Source organism: Dipodomys ordii, unplaced genomic scaffold (assembly GCF_000151885.1).
Source record: "Dipodomys ordii isolate 6190 unplaced genomic scaffold, Dord_2.0 Scaffold6, whole genome shotgun sequence".
NCBI classification, from domain to species: domain Eukaryota; kingdom Metazoa; phylum Chordata; class Mammalia; order Rodentia; family Heteromyidae; genus Dipodomys; species Dipodomys ordii.
In genome coordinates, this window is record NW_012267222.1 from 2,233,118 (window position 1) to 2,252,027 (window position 18,910).

The 18,910-nt window shown below is 53.1% G+C and overlaps 1 protein-coding gene across 1 annotated transcript in view; it reads left to right on the forward strand.

The window, feature by feature from the left end:
- Ajap1 (adherens junctions associated protein 1) overlaps positions 1 to 16,376 on the forward strand; it is a 77,539-nt gene extending 61,163 nt beyond the window's left edge. Inside the window, exons 15-18 of the mRNA XM_013031584.1 lie at positions 1,697 to 1,784; positions 3,998 to 4,240; positions 5,952 to 6,083; positions 16,298 to 16,376. Of these exons, the coding sequence (XP_012887038.1) occupies positions 1,697 to 1,784; positions 3,998 to 4,240; positions 5,952 to 6,024 (404 nt within the window). The 3' untranslated portion in view covers positions 6,025 to 6,083; positions 16,298 to 16,376. The remainder of the gene's footprint in view (positions 1 to 1,696; positions 1,785 to 3,997; positions 4,241 to 5,951; positions 6,084 to 16,297) is intronic.
- The last annotated feature ends 2,534 nt before the right edge of the window (positions 16,377 to 18,910 follow it).

An 18,910-nucleotide genomic window follows, 5' to 3' on the forward strand; every position in this document is an offset into this window, starting at 1 on the left:
TGGTGAAGTTTCAAGACAAAGCCCCACAGCGGCTGTGCCCTGAGGTCGCTCCCAGGGTTGGGGGCCAACCCTGGGGTGGGCCACCATGGGCAAAGTGTGGCATGTACGGGGTGGATCTTGAACCAGTGGATGGAAGATGGCTGGCGCGTGGCCACGACTCTGTTTCCCAGCAATGCTCTACCGCCCCGCAGTTCAGGGTGGGAATCCCTTGTGACAAATGGCAGTCGCCCCCAAAGAGGAAGCAGTGGGGAGGCAAAGCGGATGTTCAGCTCCTGACAGCTTTGAATCATTACCAGCGATTCCTCCACGAGGGCTGTGCTCAGCAGAGAGGTAACATCTGCTGTGGAGACGGCCAGGGAGGCTCCCAGCTGCCGCCCTCGCCTCGGCAGACCCCAGGTCTCAGGTGTGCTGGGCAGATCTCTGCTGCCTGACGTTGGGATTGGGGATCTGGGGTAGGGAGATAGGTCTAGCACCCCCGCGTCTCAAGCTCCTGGTAGCTCATCCCCGGGGGTGGAGGGGGGGAAGCAGGGACATCTCCCTGCAGCTCTGTCGCTCGGTCCTCCGCTCCTGGGGTTCGGTTCTCCACTAGCAGGACGGAGCCAGGGCGATGACTGGCTGGCAGAGTCAGCCAGGGCTGGCCCTAGATCCCAGGTCCCAGAAAGAATGTGACAGATGTGGTCAGGAAGGAATGTGGTCAGAGTGGGGACCAGAGGCAGGGGCTGCTAGAAGCCTCTTCCTCCTTCAACCTCCATCTCTGGCTGGAAGCGGATGAGAGCGCGTTCCCTCCCCTCGGCTGGTCAGACTGGCCGCTGTGCTGTGGAGTCAGCCTACCCTTCTCGGCCTGCCCTGCCCACACTGCTGGCCCTGTTGTTTCTGCCCCATGCCAGGGAGAAGGCCAGGGAAGAGAGGCCGAAGGGCCGCTCCTCCCCAAAGGAGCTCCCGCCCTGGGCCCGGGTCCTTCATTCCTGGAAACTCAGTGGGAAATGAAGCTCCCGAGGAGGACTCTGGAGAGAGGCAGAAGCCATCAGTGCCCCAGAGGCTGCCAGGCGGTGGATCTGCCTTCCCCTAAGAAACCCTGGGCCCAACCCTTAGGCCAGTGTCCCGCCCTCCAGGGTCATGACTCCAGAGCAAAGGGAGGGAGGAAGAGGTGAGAGTCCTCAGCAGAGATTTCCTGAAGCCAGGTGCAGGCAGCAGGAAAGCCCTGGCAGGTTCAAGGGCTCACCTGCCCTTGAACCATGTCAGGGCTTAAGGGCTGAGAGAGACTGGCACTTGGAGCCTGCCTGCTTCCCTCCCTCCCTCCTTCCCTCCTACCCTTCCTCCTCTCTTCCTTCCTCTCTTCTTCCCTTCTTTCCTTCCTCTCTTCCTCCCTTCTTTCCACCCTCCCTCCTTCCTCCCTCCTTTACTCCTTTCCTCCCTCCCTTCATTCCTCCCTCTTTGCTTTCCTCCTTCCTTCCCTCCCTCTTTCCTTTTCTTACTGCCTGCCTTTCTTCCCTCCCTTCCCTCCTTCCCCCTTCTTCCCCTTCCATCCCTCCTTCCCTCCTTTCTTCCTCCCTCCTTCCCTCCCTCCCTCCCTCCTTCCCTCCCTTCCTTCCTTCTTCCTTTCCGGGAGAGGATGGTCTCTGTGCCCACGGCCCCTGCCAGCAGGTATGAAGGGGCATGGCCTGCCGCAGCCCTGACCCTGTCCCCTCCTCTGCAGGTCTGGCTGTGCATCAGATCATCACCATCACCGTCTCCCTCATCATGGTCATCGCTGCGCTCATCACAACTCTTGTCTTAAAAAATTGGTAAGGCTTGGAAATGGGGGGCGGTGGGATCCCCGGGGCGGCTGTACACAGACACCCCAACTCTGCAAGCCCAGGCTGGGATCGCAGCCCTCGAGTGGCTTTTCCCATTTGGATAGAGACCCAGGCAGCCCCAGCCCTGGGCCCTGTGGCTGCCGTCAGCTGTGGCTGGGCCTGGCCTTCCCCAGCTTCTCTGCCATAGCGCCTCAGGCTGATCCTCTTGCCTGACCTTCTCTGGGCCCAGGATTATTTCTGGATGCATAATCCCTGGGTGGCCCCCTGTGGCCCCTCCCTGTGGGGTCCACACTCAGTGGTGCCCAACCCTCCCCATGGTCGAAGGGGTGGGGCCTGGCCAACCTCGCCTGACCCTCCCTCCCTCCCTCCCTTCCTTCCTTCCCTCCTTCCTTCCTCCCTTCCCTCCTTTCTTCCTCCCTCCTTCCCTCCTTTATCACTTCCCTCCCTCCTTCCTTCCTCCCTTCCCTCCTTCTTTCCTCCCTTCCCTCCTTTCTTCCTTCCTCCTTCCCTCCTTCCCTCATTCCTCCGTCTGTCCATCCCTCCCTCCCTCCCTCCCTCCCTCGCTTCTTTCCTTCCTTCCTCCCTTCCCTCCTTCCCTCCTTCCTTCCTTCCTTCCTTCCTTCTTTCCTTCCTTCCCCTTCCTCCCCCTCCCTCCCTCCCTTTCCTAGTCACTCTGTGTCTGATCTAGGTTGCAGCCTTGCTGTGGGCAGCTCATCTCCCCTGGCTGCTCCTGGGAAGTGGCCTCCTTTGAGGCCAGCCCTCAGTGCCACACACCTGACACCCCCACCCAGAGAAAGCCAGGGAGGGAGTGGCTGGGCGCTGCTGTGGGCCGGCCACAGCCGCTCCTGTGGCACCCATCTCTCCCATGGAGTATCACCACTCCCAGGGGTCCCCTGCTGCTGTGGGGTGACAGGAAGACAGGCCTGAGGGAGGCGGGGCCCGAGCCTCCAGAAAGGACTCACCCACCGTGGACCCCGATGGCAGGAGGCATGAGGATGGGGATGGTGGGGCCCCACCCAGGCCAGGCCCTTCCCCCTGGCCGGGTCCCAAGATGCCTCCTGACTGCTGGCCCCAGTTTGCTAGCGGTGGGGGACGAGGCCTTCTCAGGCAGGGACTGGCCGGGGAAGGGGCTCCCAGAGGCATGGCAGGACCGTCTCCATGGTCCCTGTCAGAACAGAGAGACCCTCTCTGCAGAGGAGTCTGAGGCCTGACGCAGAATCAGAGGCAGCTGGGGGCCGATCCTTCCCCTGGGCATTCAGCGTGCTGGAGGTGCAACAGGCTGGCAGCAGGTGGCCAAATGCTGTTCATGACCTCCGCCTCCTCTGTGTGGGGCAGTGTCCTTCACCGCTTCACTGGAGGGTGTGATCTCCTGCAAGACTCTCTCCCCACCAAGGGGAAACAGAGGCAGGAGGAAGGGAGACCCCCAGGAGCCTGGACAGGCACCGGAGGAAGGGGGTGCATGGTGTCTGGGTGAGGGGAGCACCCCCACACTGCAGGGGAGCTCTCCCAGATTCCCCTCTGTGAGCTTGTTGTCCGAGTGCCCCCTGGGTTCCACGGGGCCTCCTCTTGTCCAACCCCCCACACAAGGGTGATCATCCGCCATGGCCGCCTGGGGACACGGGACAGTCCCCTGGATGCCCCCTCAGGGCTGGAGGACGAGCCACACTGTTTCCTTCCTGTGATTGTTCTCCAGAGGCAGGGAGGGGGGAGGGGGAGGTGTCACCACTGCCCAAAGCTCCCCAGAGAAGGTCCTGTGGCACCCCACCATGAAGGAGCGGCCGCTCGGACCGGCCCCCCTGGGACTCCCCGCTACTCAGGCCCCCTCTTACCAAGGCTGCCCTACTGAGACATCGGCGGGGAAACTGAGTCAGCACCCCAGCTGACGCTCTTCATGCATCTGCTTACCCCCACGGCCCTCCCAGCGGTTCATAGCCACATTTAAATTTTAAATTTTGTTTTAGCTAGTTTATATATGTATTTATTTCTTTCCCCCACCCCCCCCCAAAAAAAGATTTGATTGCTTGATTGTGGTTGGTCTTTCTGAAGAGGCTGGAAATTGCCATCTGATAGGAAACAGTTATGGAGGACGCCTGGAAGCCAAGCCTTCTGGGAGGAAAGCTCCAGAGCCTTGTGTGTGTGGGGGGAGGGGTTCGGGCCCTGCCTGCCCCCACTCCCACCCCCGGCCTCTCCCTCTCTCCTAGCTGTGCCCAAGGTGGGAACACGCGGAGAAACAGCCACCAGCGGAAGGTCAACCAGCAGGAGGAGAGCTGCCAGAACCTCACCGACTTCACCCCGGCACGGGTACCCAGCAGTGTGGACATCTTCACGGCCTACAACGAGACCCTGCAGTGCTCGCACGAGTGCGTGCGGGCATCTGTGCCCGTCTACACCGACGAGACACTGCACCCGGCTGGGGAGTACAAGTCCACATTCAACGGAAACCGGTGAGCGCAGATCCTGAGCCTCCGGGCTCCCAGTGGGCCAGGCCTGATCAGTGCCATGAGTAGCCCAAGTGTATGGCGGGCAGGGCTGGGGGGGCAGAACCTGGACCCAGCTGTGTTCCCCTGGCAGACCCAGACTCAGGAAGCAGAGTGGGAGGGGTTTTCCTCAGCCCTCAGTCCCCGCTGGGACTGCTCCCCCTGGGCCTCAGAGTTCAAAGCCAGCCATGTAGCCCACTGGCCTCACTGAAGATCAACAAATGACGCTTTGTCCCTCCTGGAGTCTGAGTCTTTGAGACCTCTCTCCCCCACCCCCATCAATAAAATGTCAGCAGCGAGCATGGAGGAAAATCAAATAGCATCCAGACTCCAGGAGCAGTCATCTCTTATTAAATGCTTTCTTTTATTATTCATGTACGATCTCACAAAGAAGACGTATTTCTCCAGCCATCGCTGGCAATATTTACGAAACCCTTGAGTCAGCTTCTGAAGGTTTGTCCAGAATTAAATTAAAATATCAATAAGCTATTTTTTTAAGTGAGCGTGCACTCCTACATTATTTTGTAAATTAAAACAAAAATCCCCAACAACTGAAAAAAAACCTTAGGACAACAGGAGCTGGTGGGGTGACACCAGGTCTCCCGAAGCACCCCTGAGCCACAGGGTGTGAGGCCACTTCAGACAGTCCCCAGGGACCAAGAACCCCAGGCATCTTGACTTGCAGTCAGGACTTTCGTGTTCTTCTGTGATCCTCAGGGGTCTGAAGGCAGAAGCTCAGCAGCCCAGGTATGCAGGGGACAGCATGGAGCCATTGGTACTGCATCCTTGTACAGCAAGGGAGTACTCGTCCCGTGCGGGATTCTCCAGTGTTCTCTCCTGGGTGCCCCCTTCCTTCTAGGAGGGCCCTCCCAGCCCAGACACCACAGAGCCCCTGTTCTCAGCCTTTGGTTCCCCTCTTAGATATTTGGGGAGCTCTGTAAGAGCAGCCCAGAGGCCAAGTTCATGAAGAGCCGACAACCACAAAGTTGTGTGGGTGGGCGGGACCCATGGCTGTCTGATTAGGGCTTGGGCAGCCCTGGGAGAACGCGGGTGCTCAGGGAAGAGGCTGCAGGCTGCCTTTCTTCCTTTGCTTTGTCCCCCTTGCTTTCTGCGCTGTGCTGAGGAGCCTAATAAGCACATGGTCGGCCCCACCCGAGCCCTGGTGTCCTGGCACAAAGGCCAAGAATGGAGGGGTGTCTACAGGGGGGCCCAAAGTTCTGCTCTGTTGCAGCTCGCTGACCTGGGGACAGGGTAGCTTAGCCTCATAGGTGACAAAGTGGGAGGGTTCCACCTTAAAAGCCAGGCCCTGTCCTCTCTGTCATGCTCAATAAAGAATATCACATCTCTGCCACCAGAGGATTATATATTATGTCGTATTCTATTACAGTATGTATGTTATTATATTTGTAAGTATACCCTGAGCTCGGTGCTTGTCCTGCAAATTCCAAAACCCACATCATGGTGCTGGCACAAGCAAGGGGTAGCAGGTACAAGTCTTAGCGTTCCTTCATCTGAGTGCCCAGGCCTGCATCCTCAGGTGTGAGCCTGGGGGTCCCCTCCTGGGAAGGGGTCTCCAGACAACAACCTGACGTGTCTCCCCCTGCAGGCCGGCGCTGCCAGCCCCTCTCCTGTGCTCTACAGACCCCGTAACCCCACCCTGTGCTCTCTCCCTCTGCAGATCTTCCTCTGCGGATCGGCATCTCATCCCTGTGGCCTTTGTGTCTGAGAAATGGTTCGAAATCTCCTGCTGACTGGCCGAAGGCTTTTTTACCTCCTGGGGGCAGGGCAGACGCCATGTGTCTATTTCATGGTAAGCATGCTGCTCCACTCCTCCTGTCTTTACTTGGCGGAGGGTGGGGGGGTGCTGTTGAAGGTCTTTCTCCAAGTGGGACATGTTTTGAAGGATTGCTTTTAAGGATGTATGGGGAGGCTGGATGGCAGCTCTCTGAAGTGCTCTGATGGAAGAGAAGGAGGAGGAGGAGGGGAGGGGGAGGAGGAAGAGGAGGGGGAGGAGGAGAGAGAGGAGGAGGGGGAGGAGGAGGAGGAGGAAGAGGGGGAGGGAGAGGGGGAGGAAGAGGCGGCAGCTCTCCTGATTCCTAGTGGGGCTTCAGGACTGTTTGGCTGTCCACTCTGTGCCGTTCCCGAGGTGGCTGCCTGGCGTGGGCCCCTGGGGCAGGAGCATCACCCCTGGAAGCAGCTGGTCACAGCTCCTTCGCAGCAAGAAGACATTGGGACCGCAGCTCTGTGGAGCGGGGTTGGTACACCCCCCCCTTCAGGGAGGACAAGGAGCAGAATTCAAATACAATTTTGAAATATAAAAATAAGAGATAAGAAAGAACATGATAAAGAAAGAAAGTGGAGACATCTACTAATTTGAAGCCAGGGACCGACACCCAAACAGGATGAATTTTCCACGCTCTACTGCCTGGGAACATTTGGTTTGCTTTCAGTGATATTAATGTGGATGCAAACGTTAAATGGCTTCTCTGGTGCCGAATCTCAGGATGTGATGCCAGGCTGTACCTCACCCAGGGCTGGTGACCCCATGCCCTGTACGTGCCCAGACTTGGGGAACAGCCAGGATTTTCATGTTTGTTTTGGGGGTGATATCAGGCATGCTAGACACCCTCATTTTTCTCCTGTGCCACCCCAGAATGAGCCTCACCCTGCAATCCTATCCCAGGCCTCCAAGCCCTTTGGGGGCATCAGGGAGGGACCTCTCCTCCAGAAAGTGCTCTTCCTCCTCCTCTTCACCGTCCACACAGAGCTGAGTGGGAATTCCTGTGGACAGAGGGAGAGAAGACTGGGAAGTTGTAGGGGACTCAGTCCGCAGCACTCAGCTGGTCAGGGGGCAGCTACATTCAGTCCAGTATTGTGTTGGTCAGCTCTCGATCCCAGAGCTAATGAGTTACAAGTTCCCTCCGCTTTGTGTTTCCAGCCTTACTCCCTGTCCTGAAGACAGAATGTTCCACCAGTGGGCAAGGGCATGTGATGAGATTGTTCAGAGGTCTCTGTGGAGCCTGTGTGGCCAGCAGGGGAGTCTGCCCCAGCCTCTGGGTGGCAGGAAGAAGTATGGTGCATTCTCAGAACAGAGGCTCTGGTAAACAGTGGCTGGCCCCTTTGGCATTGCAGTCAAACTCATCATAGGAGCTTGCTGATTAGCAGTGGGCTCTCAGGACCAGCCTGGAGATGTTCAGTAGGTGCCCATGGTGGGTGGTTCTAACTCAGAAAGTGCATTAAAGGCTCAGCATAGTGGTGCATGCTTGTAAGCCAGTCCTGCCGGAGGTGGAGGCTGAAGGATCATGTCCCAGGCCAAGCTCCAGGCAAAAGCATGAGACCCTGCACAAAAAACAAACTAAAGCAAAACAAAAGATGATGGAGGCGTAAGTGAAGTGGGAGAGTGCTTGCCTAATATGCACAGGGCTCTGAGTTCAATCCCCAGTGCTAAAAAGTACAACAACAATATTCTCTGGCCCGGAGATGGCGGGTCTGTGACAGCCTCTACTTCCCCTCTGCCCCCATCCCCGGGCTGAGGACCCACAGAATGGGGGCCACCTGTCCTCAGCTTCAGGCGGCCTCTGACACAGGGGCCACTCGGTCCAAGGCAGAGCTCTCTTAGCCCCCACAACAATCCCACAGGGGTGTGTGTGGGGGAATCGGATGGAGGCCAGGGGAAGGGGAAGGGAAATGATGTGACCAGGGCAGTCCGGTTGTCAGCGATGGGGCTAGACTGCCCCCGGATGCCTAACTGCAGACCGTGCCACGTAGCGGGCAGCTGAGGGACACAAGATCTCCAAGTACACAGGCTTCTCAGGGCCAGGCAGCCTCCTCTGCTGGACAGGGGCCAGCTTTGCAATGCCCGCAGGCTTGAGCCCTGGACCCTGTGCATGAGAGCAGGAAGCCACAAGAACGAACTTCCACAAATGCCTCCGATTATTTGTTTCCAAATCTCAGGAGCCACCTCTCTCCCTCCATCTCATTTGCTAGATTCTCCACTGAAGACTCTACAGTATTATTGGGTTCTCCCAGCACCCCCCCCCTCTGGGCAGGAGCATGAGATGTAGGTACCCCTTAGGTGGGACCCCACTTCTCAACCCTGTTATTTTCTGAGCATGCCCTGCGTACCTGAGGGGATGTCCCTGGACACAGACAGCTCGAGGGTCCCTCCCTGGAGGCCTTACAAAGCCTCTGGGCAGCTGGGAGAGCCAGGGGCCATGGAGATATGCTTAGATGGCCGAGCTCAGCCACCACATCTGTTGACACAGAGTCATGGTTTACACCTGGTGATTTTCCGTGGCGCAGACCGGACCAGGAGGGCTGTGCAAACAGCTTCGTTAGTCTGTGATAGATGCTTAAAGATTCCATTGCTGTGTGTCCGACAGACTATTTTTCACTCACTGAAGTGAGGGCTTTTGGATTCATGAATCCTCTGATTCTAGTAATTAATGCCTGGACATGAACATCAAGCTGGAAGAGTCAGAGAGAGAGAGAGAGAGAAAGATCCCTCAGATTTACTAGGGTACTTATTGTCCCTTAAATAAACAGCAATTAATACTAAAACATTTAATTAAGGTTTAAGAGCCAATGGAGATATTTATCTCTCACATAGTTGTTAAGACGCTCCAAATGCCTCTTTAATGATGATGTAGCAGGCCGTGCTCATGCCATTCCCAGGCCACCTGCACACGCACATGTGAGACCCAGCCATGGCTGTTGGCTTCCCTGCAGACAGGTGTGTGCCGTGCCCGGGCTGCCTCCTCCGGGGCTCGGCCTCCTTCCGAGGTTGCAGCCAGTTCCTGCTCAGATCCTCCTTCAGGGGGACCAGGTTGCTCTGGACAGAGATTAAGTGAAGCTAACTTCCTCCCTCAAAGGAAGGGAGCACCTTGACATTAGCTCCTGCGCCAATTCCTGGCCATTTTTCATAGGACAGGTAAAGTAGAGAAAACCTCATTAGCGTCCACTCCATTTTCTTTCCCCATTCTCCAAAGCCACTTTATCCTAGACAGAGCCTCAAAAACCATCAAGGATCATGAATCTAATACAAGTGACAAATAACTTATCCTGTTATTTGGTTCAAAAATATATTAAAGATACACCTAATAAAAATAAGAAGAAGTGCACCTGAGCCTTCCCACTTTGTTCTTTAACAAGGTTTTGGTATCAAGGTTTTGGTATCAAGGTTTTGGTATTCAAAGGAGCAGTCTTTTTCCAAAGTCACACCCAGACTCTTTCTAGCTATCATCTGCGATCACATTGAAGAATCTTAGGTTCCAGACGTCCTTTCCCACTGTGGAGAGCTGAACAGTAGCTGCTGTGCCAAGCAGTCTGGCTGCTGTCGGTTTGTTCTGTTTTACAAAAGCAAATGCTGAGCATGAAATCCAGAGAGACCATGATGTTTACAGCCCAAATCTCCCTCCAGGCAGCAGAGGGCAGAATTTATCCCAGATCCCATCTCCAAGATGGCTTTGCAGTACGTACACACAGCGCTCTTGTGTTCACCTGCTTCTTTTCCTTCCCTGGGGTCCAGGACTGGCCGCTCACATCTCTATTGCCTTGTCTGGCCTTCCTCCAGGCCCATGCCAGGCAGGGAGGTCTGTGGAAGTCCAAGCAGACCCCGGAGTGGAGCTGCAGGGCTGGGCAGCAACTTAGGGCCTGGCTGGGAATGGGAGTGAGTGGCTGTGACAGACTCAGCTCCCTGCATGCTCTGAAAGCAGCGTTGCTGCTCCTAGTTTACGGTCGGAATCATTGTCCTTTATTTCTGGTTTTGTGTTGTTGTTGTTTTTCTGTCCCAAGACATGATATATGTATGGATAAGCTTAGAGGAGACTTTCTCCTCCAAGAGACTTCTCTGAAAGACTCCAGCCACAGGGAGACTTTGTCCCTATGTGTGGCTCTCAGGGGCTGAGCTCTTCTGAGAGGTTACTGTCTACTCAGGAGCCCGCTGCAAGTGGTACCTGGAAGAGGTGTCAGGCTGGAGGGGGTTGGTCCAGGGCTGCCCCCCTGGCCGGGACTTGTTCAATGTCAGGATGGAGGATGGGAAGCACTCCACAGGAAACTGGCCATGAAGGTGGGGTGGCCCTGTGATTCAGTGTCCCCAACCTGCTCAGAACAGGTGTGGGCAACAGCGAGGCTCCATTAATAATCAGTAATCAGAGGCCAGGTAAAGTGGCTCACACACACACACATTATGTATATACACACAGATAGACCATTTACGTTATCTATTATACACACATATACACATCATATATGTATTATATATTACATACACAATACATATGTGCATAAATATGCACCTATGAATACATGCACACATATATCAGAACCAAGAATAAAATCACTAAGTCCAGCCTTTAATGATTCTGTTTATTTGTTTTTGTATCAGTTCTGGGGTTTGAACTCAGGGCCTGTTCACTCTCTCTGAGCTTTTTCACCCAAGGCTGGTGCTCTACCACTTGAGCCACAGTTCCATATCTGACTTTTTGGTGATTCATTGGAGATAAGAGTCTCACAGACTTTCCTGCCTGGCCTGGCTTTGAGCCACCATCCTCAGAGCTCAGTCTCTTGAGCAGTTAGGGTGATAGGTATTGTTGTGCCCAGGTCTCAGGACCCCCACCAAAAAGCCCACCGAGAGTCAGACTTTACAGCTGTTTTAAGGTTTTATTTAGATGGGCTGCAGCTCGGGCCTCATCCTATACGCCGACACAGTGGAGCCTAGGAGAAGAGCCCCAAGCTAAAGATTTGCAGGGCTTATAAAGGCACACAACCTACCAGGTGTTTGGATTACCACCACGTGTTGCTCTGCTAGACAGAATTTGCTGATCTTAGGTTTAGTTTAAACAAGCAACAAGTGGTCACTGCCTCAAAACTTTAACCCTTCATTCCCCACCTTGACTTATGGTCCTGAGACACAATCTTGTGGCTCTGGCCCCAAACTAAACTCCAACAGCTTAGTCTCTCTCTGACCTTAGCCATAAACAACAATACCAATAACAATCAGTGCATTTTTCTTTTCTTGATGCGTACGCGGAGTGGTTGGGTAGGATGCTTGGAGACTTCCCATGTTTCCCCACAGTAGTCCAGGGCAAAGGGGTCAGCCAGTCTGGCGTGGGAGCAGTGGATCCAAGCAGCAATGCCATCTACCTTAAGGGAAGTGGGTGTAGCCAGTAGCAACATGTAAGGTCCCTTCCACCGTGGTTCCAGAGATCTCAAGTTGTGCCTTTGAACAAACACCCAGTCCCCTGGTTTAAATGAATGGGGGGTAGGAATAGAAGCAGAATCATATAATGCTCTAAGCTGGGGCCACATACTCTTATGCACCAGCTGTAAATAGTCAAGCTTACACAGAAATTCAGTATCATCCAAATCAGCAAGCAATTCAGTCTTGAGGCTAGGGATAATGGGTGGGGGGTGTCCATACATTATTTCAAAAGGAGTAAAGCCAAGCCGATAGGGTGAATTTCTTACTCTAAACAGGGCAAAAGGAGGGAACGATACTCAGTCTGCACCAGTCTCCAAAGCCAATTTAGTTAAGGTCTCTTTTAGAGTCCGATTCATTCTTTCTACCTGCCCTGAACTCTGGGGTCTTTAAGTACAGTGCAATTTCCAATCCGTCCCCAGTGCCATGGCTATTCCCTGACTTACTTTTGAGACAAAGGCCGGTCCATTGTCTGACCCGATGGTGGATGGAAAGCCATACCTGGGTAGGATTTCTTCCAGGATCTTCTTAGCCACAGCGTTCGAGGTCTTATGCTTTGTTGGGTAGGTTTCAACCCATCCTGAAAAGGTGTCTACAAAAAACTAGCAAATATTTATATCTAAATTTTCCAGTTGTAATTTCTGTGAAGTCTACTTCCCAATACATACCTGGCCTGTCTCCATAGAGGTGAGCTCCTTTTGTAACCGGTTGATTGAGGGCCTTGGTGAGCTGACAGGCTTTACAATTTTTAACAATGTCCTCAATGAGTTGATTTCCTTGCCTAATTTTTACTTCTGAGTGTCGGAGCAAGTCCTGCACTCTTCGGGTTCCCATGTGAGAGACCCGATGGATTCTCTTAAGAATCCCCTTGCCCAATCTTTGTGGCAAGATAAGTTTCCCCTCACCAGTTTTCCACCAGTCTTTATTTCCTTCTCTGTCTGGGGGGTTTATAGGCCATGGGAATTTTCTTTATCCACTCCAAGTCTTCTTGGGAGTACTGAGGCTCAAAGGCAAAGCTCGTGGCCCTGGGTCTACTAGAGTCAGTACTTCCACTCTGGGCTGGAGGGCCGCCTCCTTAGCTGCCTGATCGGCCAAGTTATTTCCTTCGGTTATTGAATCAGTTCCCTTTTGATGGCCACGACAGTGCATAATAGCAATATTTGCTGGTTCCCATTAGGCCTGGATGAGGCTTAAAATTTCTTGTTTGTTTTTAATAGTCTTTCCCTCAGCTGTCAGCAGCCCCCTCTCTTGGTAAATGGCTCCATGGAAATGCACAGTGGCAAATGCATACCGACTGTCCGTGTAAATGTTTAGTCTCTTCCCTTTTCCCATCTGTAGGGCTTTTGTTAGTGCCACTAGTTCTGCTCTTTGTGCAGACGTTCCTGGGGGAGTGCTTCTGCCCACACTATCTCAGTGTCCGTGGTGACTGCTGTGCCCTCATACCTTTTTCCATCTCGAATGAAACTGTTGCCGTCTGTGAACCAGATATGCTCGGCATGTGATAGTGGCGAGTCCAACAAGTCTGGCCTCTTTTCCTTGGCCCAGTCTCTCTTTTCATGCTCAATTTCACGTTCTCTGTCCTTCCTTTCCTGTCTTTGCTCCTCTGTCTCTCTCTTATTGTAAACCTTTTCCACCGTGGCTACTAGATCCCTAATAGACTTTTCACCAAGTCTGTCTAGAGCCTGCAACTTTTGCTTTATATCTGGTGCAGCTTGATTTATATAGGCAAACATAATCATCTGAGCCGACTCCTGGGTCTCAAGATCATACAGGGTATATTGACTAAAAGCTTCCATGAGCCGCTCAAGATATGCTGCCGGACTTTCACTTCCTCCCTGTCTTACATCATAAACTTTGGCCATATTAGTAGGTCGGCGAGCTGCTGCCTCGAGACTTGCCAACAGAGCCTGGCGGTAGACGAGGAGTTGTTCCCTACCTTCAACCGTATTGTAGTCCCATGTTGGTCGGATCTCAGGAAAATAGGCAACGATCAGGGCAGGATCCGTGATGGGCGCTCCTGTGGGGCCAGGGATATGTTTCAGGGCTGCCTCTCAGATACAGTCTCTCTCTTTGGTGGTAAAAAGGACCTGTAAAAGCTGACTACAATCATCCGAAGTGGGCTGATGAGTAAAGAGAATAGTTTCAAGCAAATGAATTCCTGGGGTTTCTCAGAAAAGGGGGCATTTTGGGTCCACCAATTGTATAGATCACTGGTAGAAAATGGCCAATATTGGGGTTTCTGTTGACCATCCACATCCACAGGACCTACGGTGCATAAGGGAAAAACAGCTGCATTAGAAGGGGGTTGATCCCATGGCGTCATCAAGTGACTGGCCCCTCAGAAACTTTAAGGGCAGGTGCCGAAGGTTCGGCTGCTGGTTCTATAGCTCCCTCCTCCTCTTGATCATTCTCAGGCTATGCAGAAGGAACCTGAGAAGGGGAGTATGGGGGAGGAAACATTTCTTCTTCCAAGTTATCTCCCTGAAAAACCGGGGGGTACAATTTCTTTTCTTCTTAGTTTCTTTTTGTAAGTCTAGGGGGCTAGATGGATGGTGCCCAAGGTTTCCCGTCAGTTGTACAGTCCAAAAAACAATAAACAGTACAAACAAAAGACACGCAGGCCTGACAGTTTAAAAAAAAGCTTACGAAGTGGAGATCTCCCAAATTGGTCTGCTGACTCCTGTAGTGGGGAAGCAGAAGGAGCAGACCCACAGTGGGCAAGTTGGGCCTCGGTTAGGAGGCCATCTTGGTCAGTTCTGGCCCAACACCGAACCGACTCATGCCCCACAATTCTCATGGCGGGGTTCCAAGGATCCCCCCTTGAAAGAGGATCTGGGATGTCTCCCAGTTCCTTCAGGGTTGTCGTGCAAGTGTGTCTGCTTCGACAATCCTTTACACAATACGAATCGGAGTGGCTGTCCTCACAAAGAAAAATGAAAGTAAAACACACAAACAGACTAACGACAGGAAAAGACAAATTTGACAGCTCTGTTTTACCTTCGGAGTCTGAGGTCTTGGGGGTCTTTGGGGGGATCCCGGATGAGCCCCCACTAATATGTTGTGCCCAGGTTGCAGGACACCCTCCACCAAGAAGACCACCAAGAGTCAGACTTTATAGCTATTTTAAGGTTTTATTTGGATGGGCTGCAGCTCGGGCCTCGGCCTACACTCCGACACCGTGGAGCCTAGGAGGAGAGCCCCGAGCTAAAGATTTGCAGGTCTTATAAAGGCACACAACCAACCAGGTGTTTGGATTACCACCACGTGTTGCTCTGCTAGACAGAATTTGCTGCTCTTAGTACTTTAACCCTTCAGGTATAAGCCACTAGAAAGACCCCACTTGCACCACTTAAATTTAACTGGAAAAATGGATATAGCAAAAGCTTGCCGTTTTCACCATTTGTAAGTTCATGTGGAGTCCATTCGCACCATGGGGCAGGGACAGCTGCCATGACCAAGCCCCCAGCCCTGGTCCACCTGCAGCTTGCCCCCGCCCAGGCCCTCCGGACCCTGGCCCCGCCAGCCCCGCCCCTCACATCCTCACCTCTGGCTCTGGTCCCAGCCCTGCCCCTCGCATCCCCCTCCTGCCCCACCCCTCCATACCCTTCCCCTCCTCTTCTCCTCTCCATGAATCCCTCGACTCCACGTGGCTCATCTGAGTGGAACAATACAGCACCTGTGCCCCATTTTCTAACTTTGGACAACTCTAAGGAAGGCACGTGTGCAGGAGGGGATAGTTCTGTGTGCGCTAAATTACTTCGTTCTTTCAGACCCCTCTCTGCCCCATTTTAGAAGGTTGGGAAGGATGCATGGGTGGAGGCTGGGTTAGGAGCAGCAGCAGTAAGGTTAGCAAGAGGGGTCCAATGTGGATTGGACAGGACAGGATGTCCCATTTCTTTAGGAAGGCGACCCGGGGCCCACAGGGGCAATTTCCCTTTCAGCCTCACAGACAGCCTTTAGGGTAGTGGGACAGGTGAATTGGCATCCCAGGGCCCAGCCTCTGATGTCCAGGCTAGGTTCCCCCGGAGAGGCCATCCTCCTTACCTGCCCCTGGTTGGATGGACAGACATGTCAAGGCTAGGCTTTGGCACAGGTCAGTGATTTATGCTGTACCTGTGCTGTTCATGAACACACTGCAGGGGTCCCTAGCCTTCGTGGCTGTTCTTAGCATGTGACCTGGAGCCTGTAGGTGCTCTCTGCCCAGGAGCTTCACCCCTCAGTTTCCCCAAGTCAGTAGGGCAGGAGGAATCTACAGAGAACTTGGTGACACCTTCAACCAGGCCCATCATTGATTCTAGTGGGGTGCTCTTAGGAGCTCTCAGTCACAGCACCACCCATAGGACCTGCTGAAGGTGACTGCAGACGGCTGACCAGGCCCTCACAGACAGGGTCCTTGCTTGCTCTTCAGTAAGGTACCGTCCATTAGATGTATTGATCCCTTAAGAGTGCTAGCATCAGTGAGCCTCCTGCTGGGGGTGGTTGAGACAGAAAGACAGACAGATACACCAGGCGACTGTTGTGGTTCCTCCCATGGGGTAGTAGAGATGGCCAGTGTAGCATATTCTTAGGTCAAAGTTCTACAGATCCCTGTCACGGGCTGGGGTCACATCCCACTTCCTGGCCCAGAATTCCCATTGTCCACTGCATTTTTTGCTGGCCAGTTCATCCTCTAAGGCATTCTGTGCCTCTCGAGGCCATGTTGGTGCCAGCTAATGGCTATGGAGAGCAAGTGGGCTTTTCACGCAGCCTCAAGGCTCCCCGTGCCAGGGCCCTGCCCTCCCTTCCCCGACCATCTTCTAATGTCTTCTTCTCTTCTTTCCACACAGGATCCCGTTGGTGAACCTGTAAAAACAAAACAAAAATACAAAACCTAAAACTAGACTATCTAAGGGAAGCTGCCATTCTGTTTGCCGGCGGAAAACTCAGAGCGGGACACTCTAGGCAAAATATATTTTTGTACAAATGCTCATGCCTATGGGCCGCCTCCTCCTCCTGGAGTTTTCTTTGGAGAACAGAAAGAAGAAATGCAAGGAGGGGACTGGAGTCAGAGAGCCACGGAGACCAAGCAAAAAGGACAGAAGGAAGGATACCTGACGTCTGGAATTTGTACCACGATTCTGAACCCATGCCAATAATGCCATTATGTGCCATGATCTGACCCCAAAACTTGGCTGCAAGCTGGAGCCAAGTGGACCACGCGTAGAAATTTCACAGAAAACAGGGGTGGGAATCTTCCGATAGAGTCACTATTTCTGGTTATTATACATATATAAATATATAAATACCAACAGAGACACACATATACACACATACACTTTTTTTGTACTGTAGCAATTTTTGAAGATCTTCAATGTTCCTTTTTAAAAAAAATGAAAGAATTGTGTTATAGGTTACAAAAAAAATCTGATTTATTTAACTTGCTTAGTACGAACAGAATAAACTGGTGTTTTCTACTTTGGCCACGCAGCTCACACACATGCCACATACAGCTACACACACCTGCAGACACACACACACACACACACACCACACACACACACACACACACCTGCACACCCGCATCTATACGCATCTATTCGAGATACAGTTCCACAGGTGAGCATATTCGTTCTTCTTCCTAGTAACCTGATGTATCATCCCTGGGGGCGGCCTCATCAGATGATGTGCCTCTTCAGTGACATCTTGTGTCTACCAGATGTTTCCTGAGTGATACCCAAGTGAATGCTTTCTTAACCTTGGGCCGGAATTAAGGATGCCACAATTTTCTATATATATGTATACACACACCTGCATAAATGTTACCTTTCTTCATTTACTTGCTGGAAGCTGCTACCTAACAGCCACGTGAACGCTTCCGTCGCTGGCTGCCGACAGGCGGGCCTGAGCACCAGGTTGGGTGGGTGGTGGATTCTCGAACATTTGTGTTATACAAGCGTAGACTGAATTAAAGAGATTTTCCAGTTCCAAACATTAAAGGAAATATATCCGTACACCGTGTGTGCATGTGTCAGGAGAGCACTCAGGAACGCACGGGGGCTCCTGTATGTTGGGAGGTGAACCCCACGGTTCTGCACTCAAAGCCCAGGCAGCTCCTGCTCGGCCTCTCCTGGGCCGCGGCTGCCTCTGCATGTCCTGCCCCCCATCCATGGGCAGACAGCGTGCTTTTTCTTGAGCCCACGAATGACCAAATGCCAGTGGAAATGGTACCCTCTTGTCAAATCCTGTGGGCTCACTGTTGGGTTTTATTGTCCAGAGTCCTAGAGGGAAGCAGGAGCCCTTCATTCTGAGAATCCCCCCCACCAAATCCACTGTCAGAAGCTGCTGTGCTCCAGGGGGACAGCTCCCTCCCCAGCTCAAGGGAGCATCGTAAGGGAACTAGGGGTTCCATCTCTCAGCCTGCCCCTCTCTCCTTGAGAGCAGCAGAAACCCAGATCAAATGTAGGTGTTGATCAGTCTCCAGAGAACGTGTTCCTCCGGTGTGGCCAAGTGCTACTTTGGTTTCACGAGTGGTCCATGTGGACAGATTGAGAGAATGTGTCTGCAGCCTGAGTTCAGGCTCAGGAGCCCAGGAGACACTTCGGCTTGCCACTCCTTCTTAGATTGCCAAAGGTCTGATTCTTCTGTGGGACTCAGTTGCCCTCAGAAGCACCTTGAAGTGTGCTTGAGAAGTTTGCTTTTGTACCTCCCCAAATACCTGCTGGTAGAGAGGCACCCACGGAGGGGAGAACATTGCTTTCCTACTATGATTATATTGAGATACGTAGTCACGGCCTTGATGAAAACTTCGGGAAGTGCTTGCAGGGTTGGCTTTCTGTCTTATCTTTTCCCTCCAAAGCTTTGGCACTTACAAAGACAATGCAGACACCAGGCACTGGCATTTGACCATCTCTGGGTTCCTGGAACTGGTCCAGGGGCCTCCATGGTCTCAGCCTCACCTGTCACATTAAACTCCCTCCTCTGCCACCAGAGGTGGGCTCTGGGGCCTCCCTGACTAGGTGAGCACAGGCCAGTCCAGGTACGAGCTGAGGGCCATCCGTGTCCAGCAAGGGGTGGCTTGGGTGTTCTGAGCTCCAGAGCAAGCACAGCTGGAAAGGAGGCGGTGGCAAAAAGCCTACTGGTATCTGTGGAGTCATTTCAGGAAGCTCCTAGCCCTGCCTTTGGACACAGACTGCACTCAGGGTGTTTGGCCCTCTTTGCAGAGTCCTGAGACACTGGGCTTTGGAGAGAAGTTAAAAGAAGCTCAGGGACCACACAGGTACAATCCCCAGACAAGGAAATGTGTGAATGCTAGACCCCAGAGTTCTGACGCCTGCTAAAACCAGTCGAGGCTGCCCTTTCCTGGGATGGCGGGGTGAGTGTGAGAATGTACTGTTTTATTCTTTCCCTTTTTTTATCTCACCTCTCCCATCCCTCAACTGAAAACACATCTACAGAAGAAG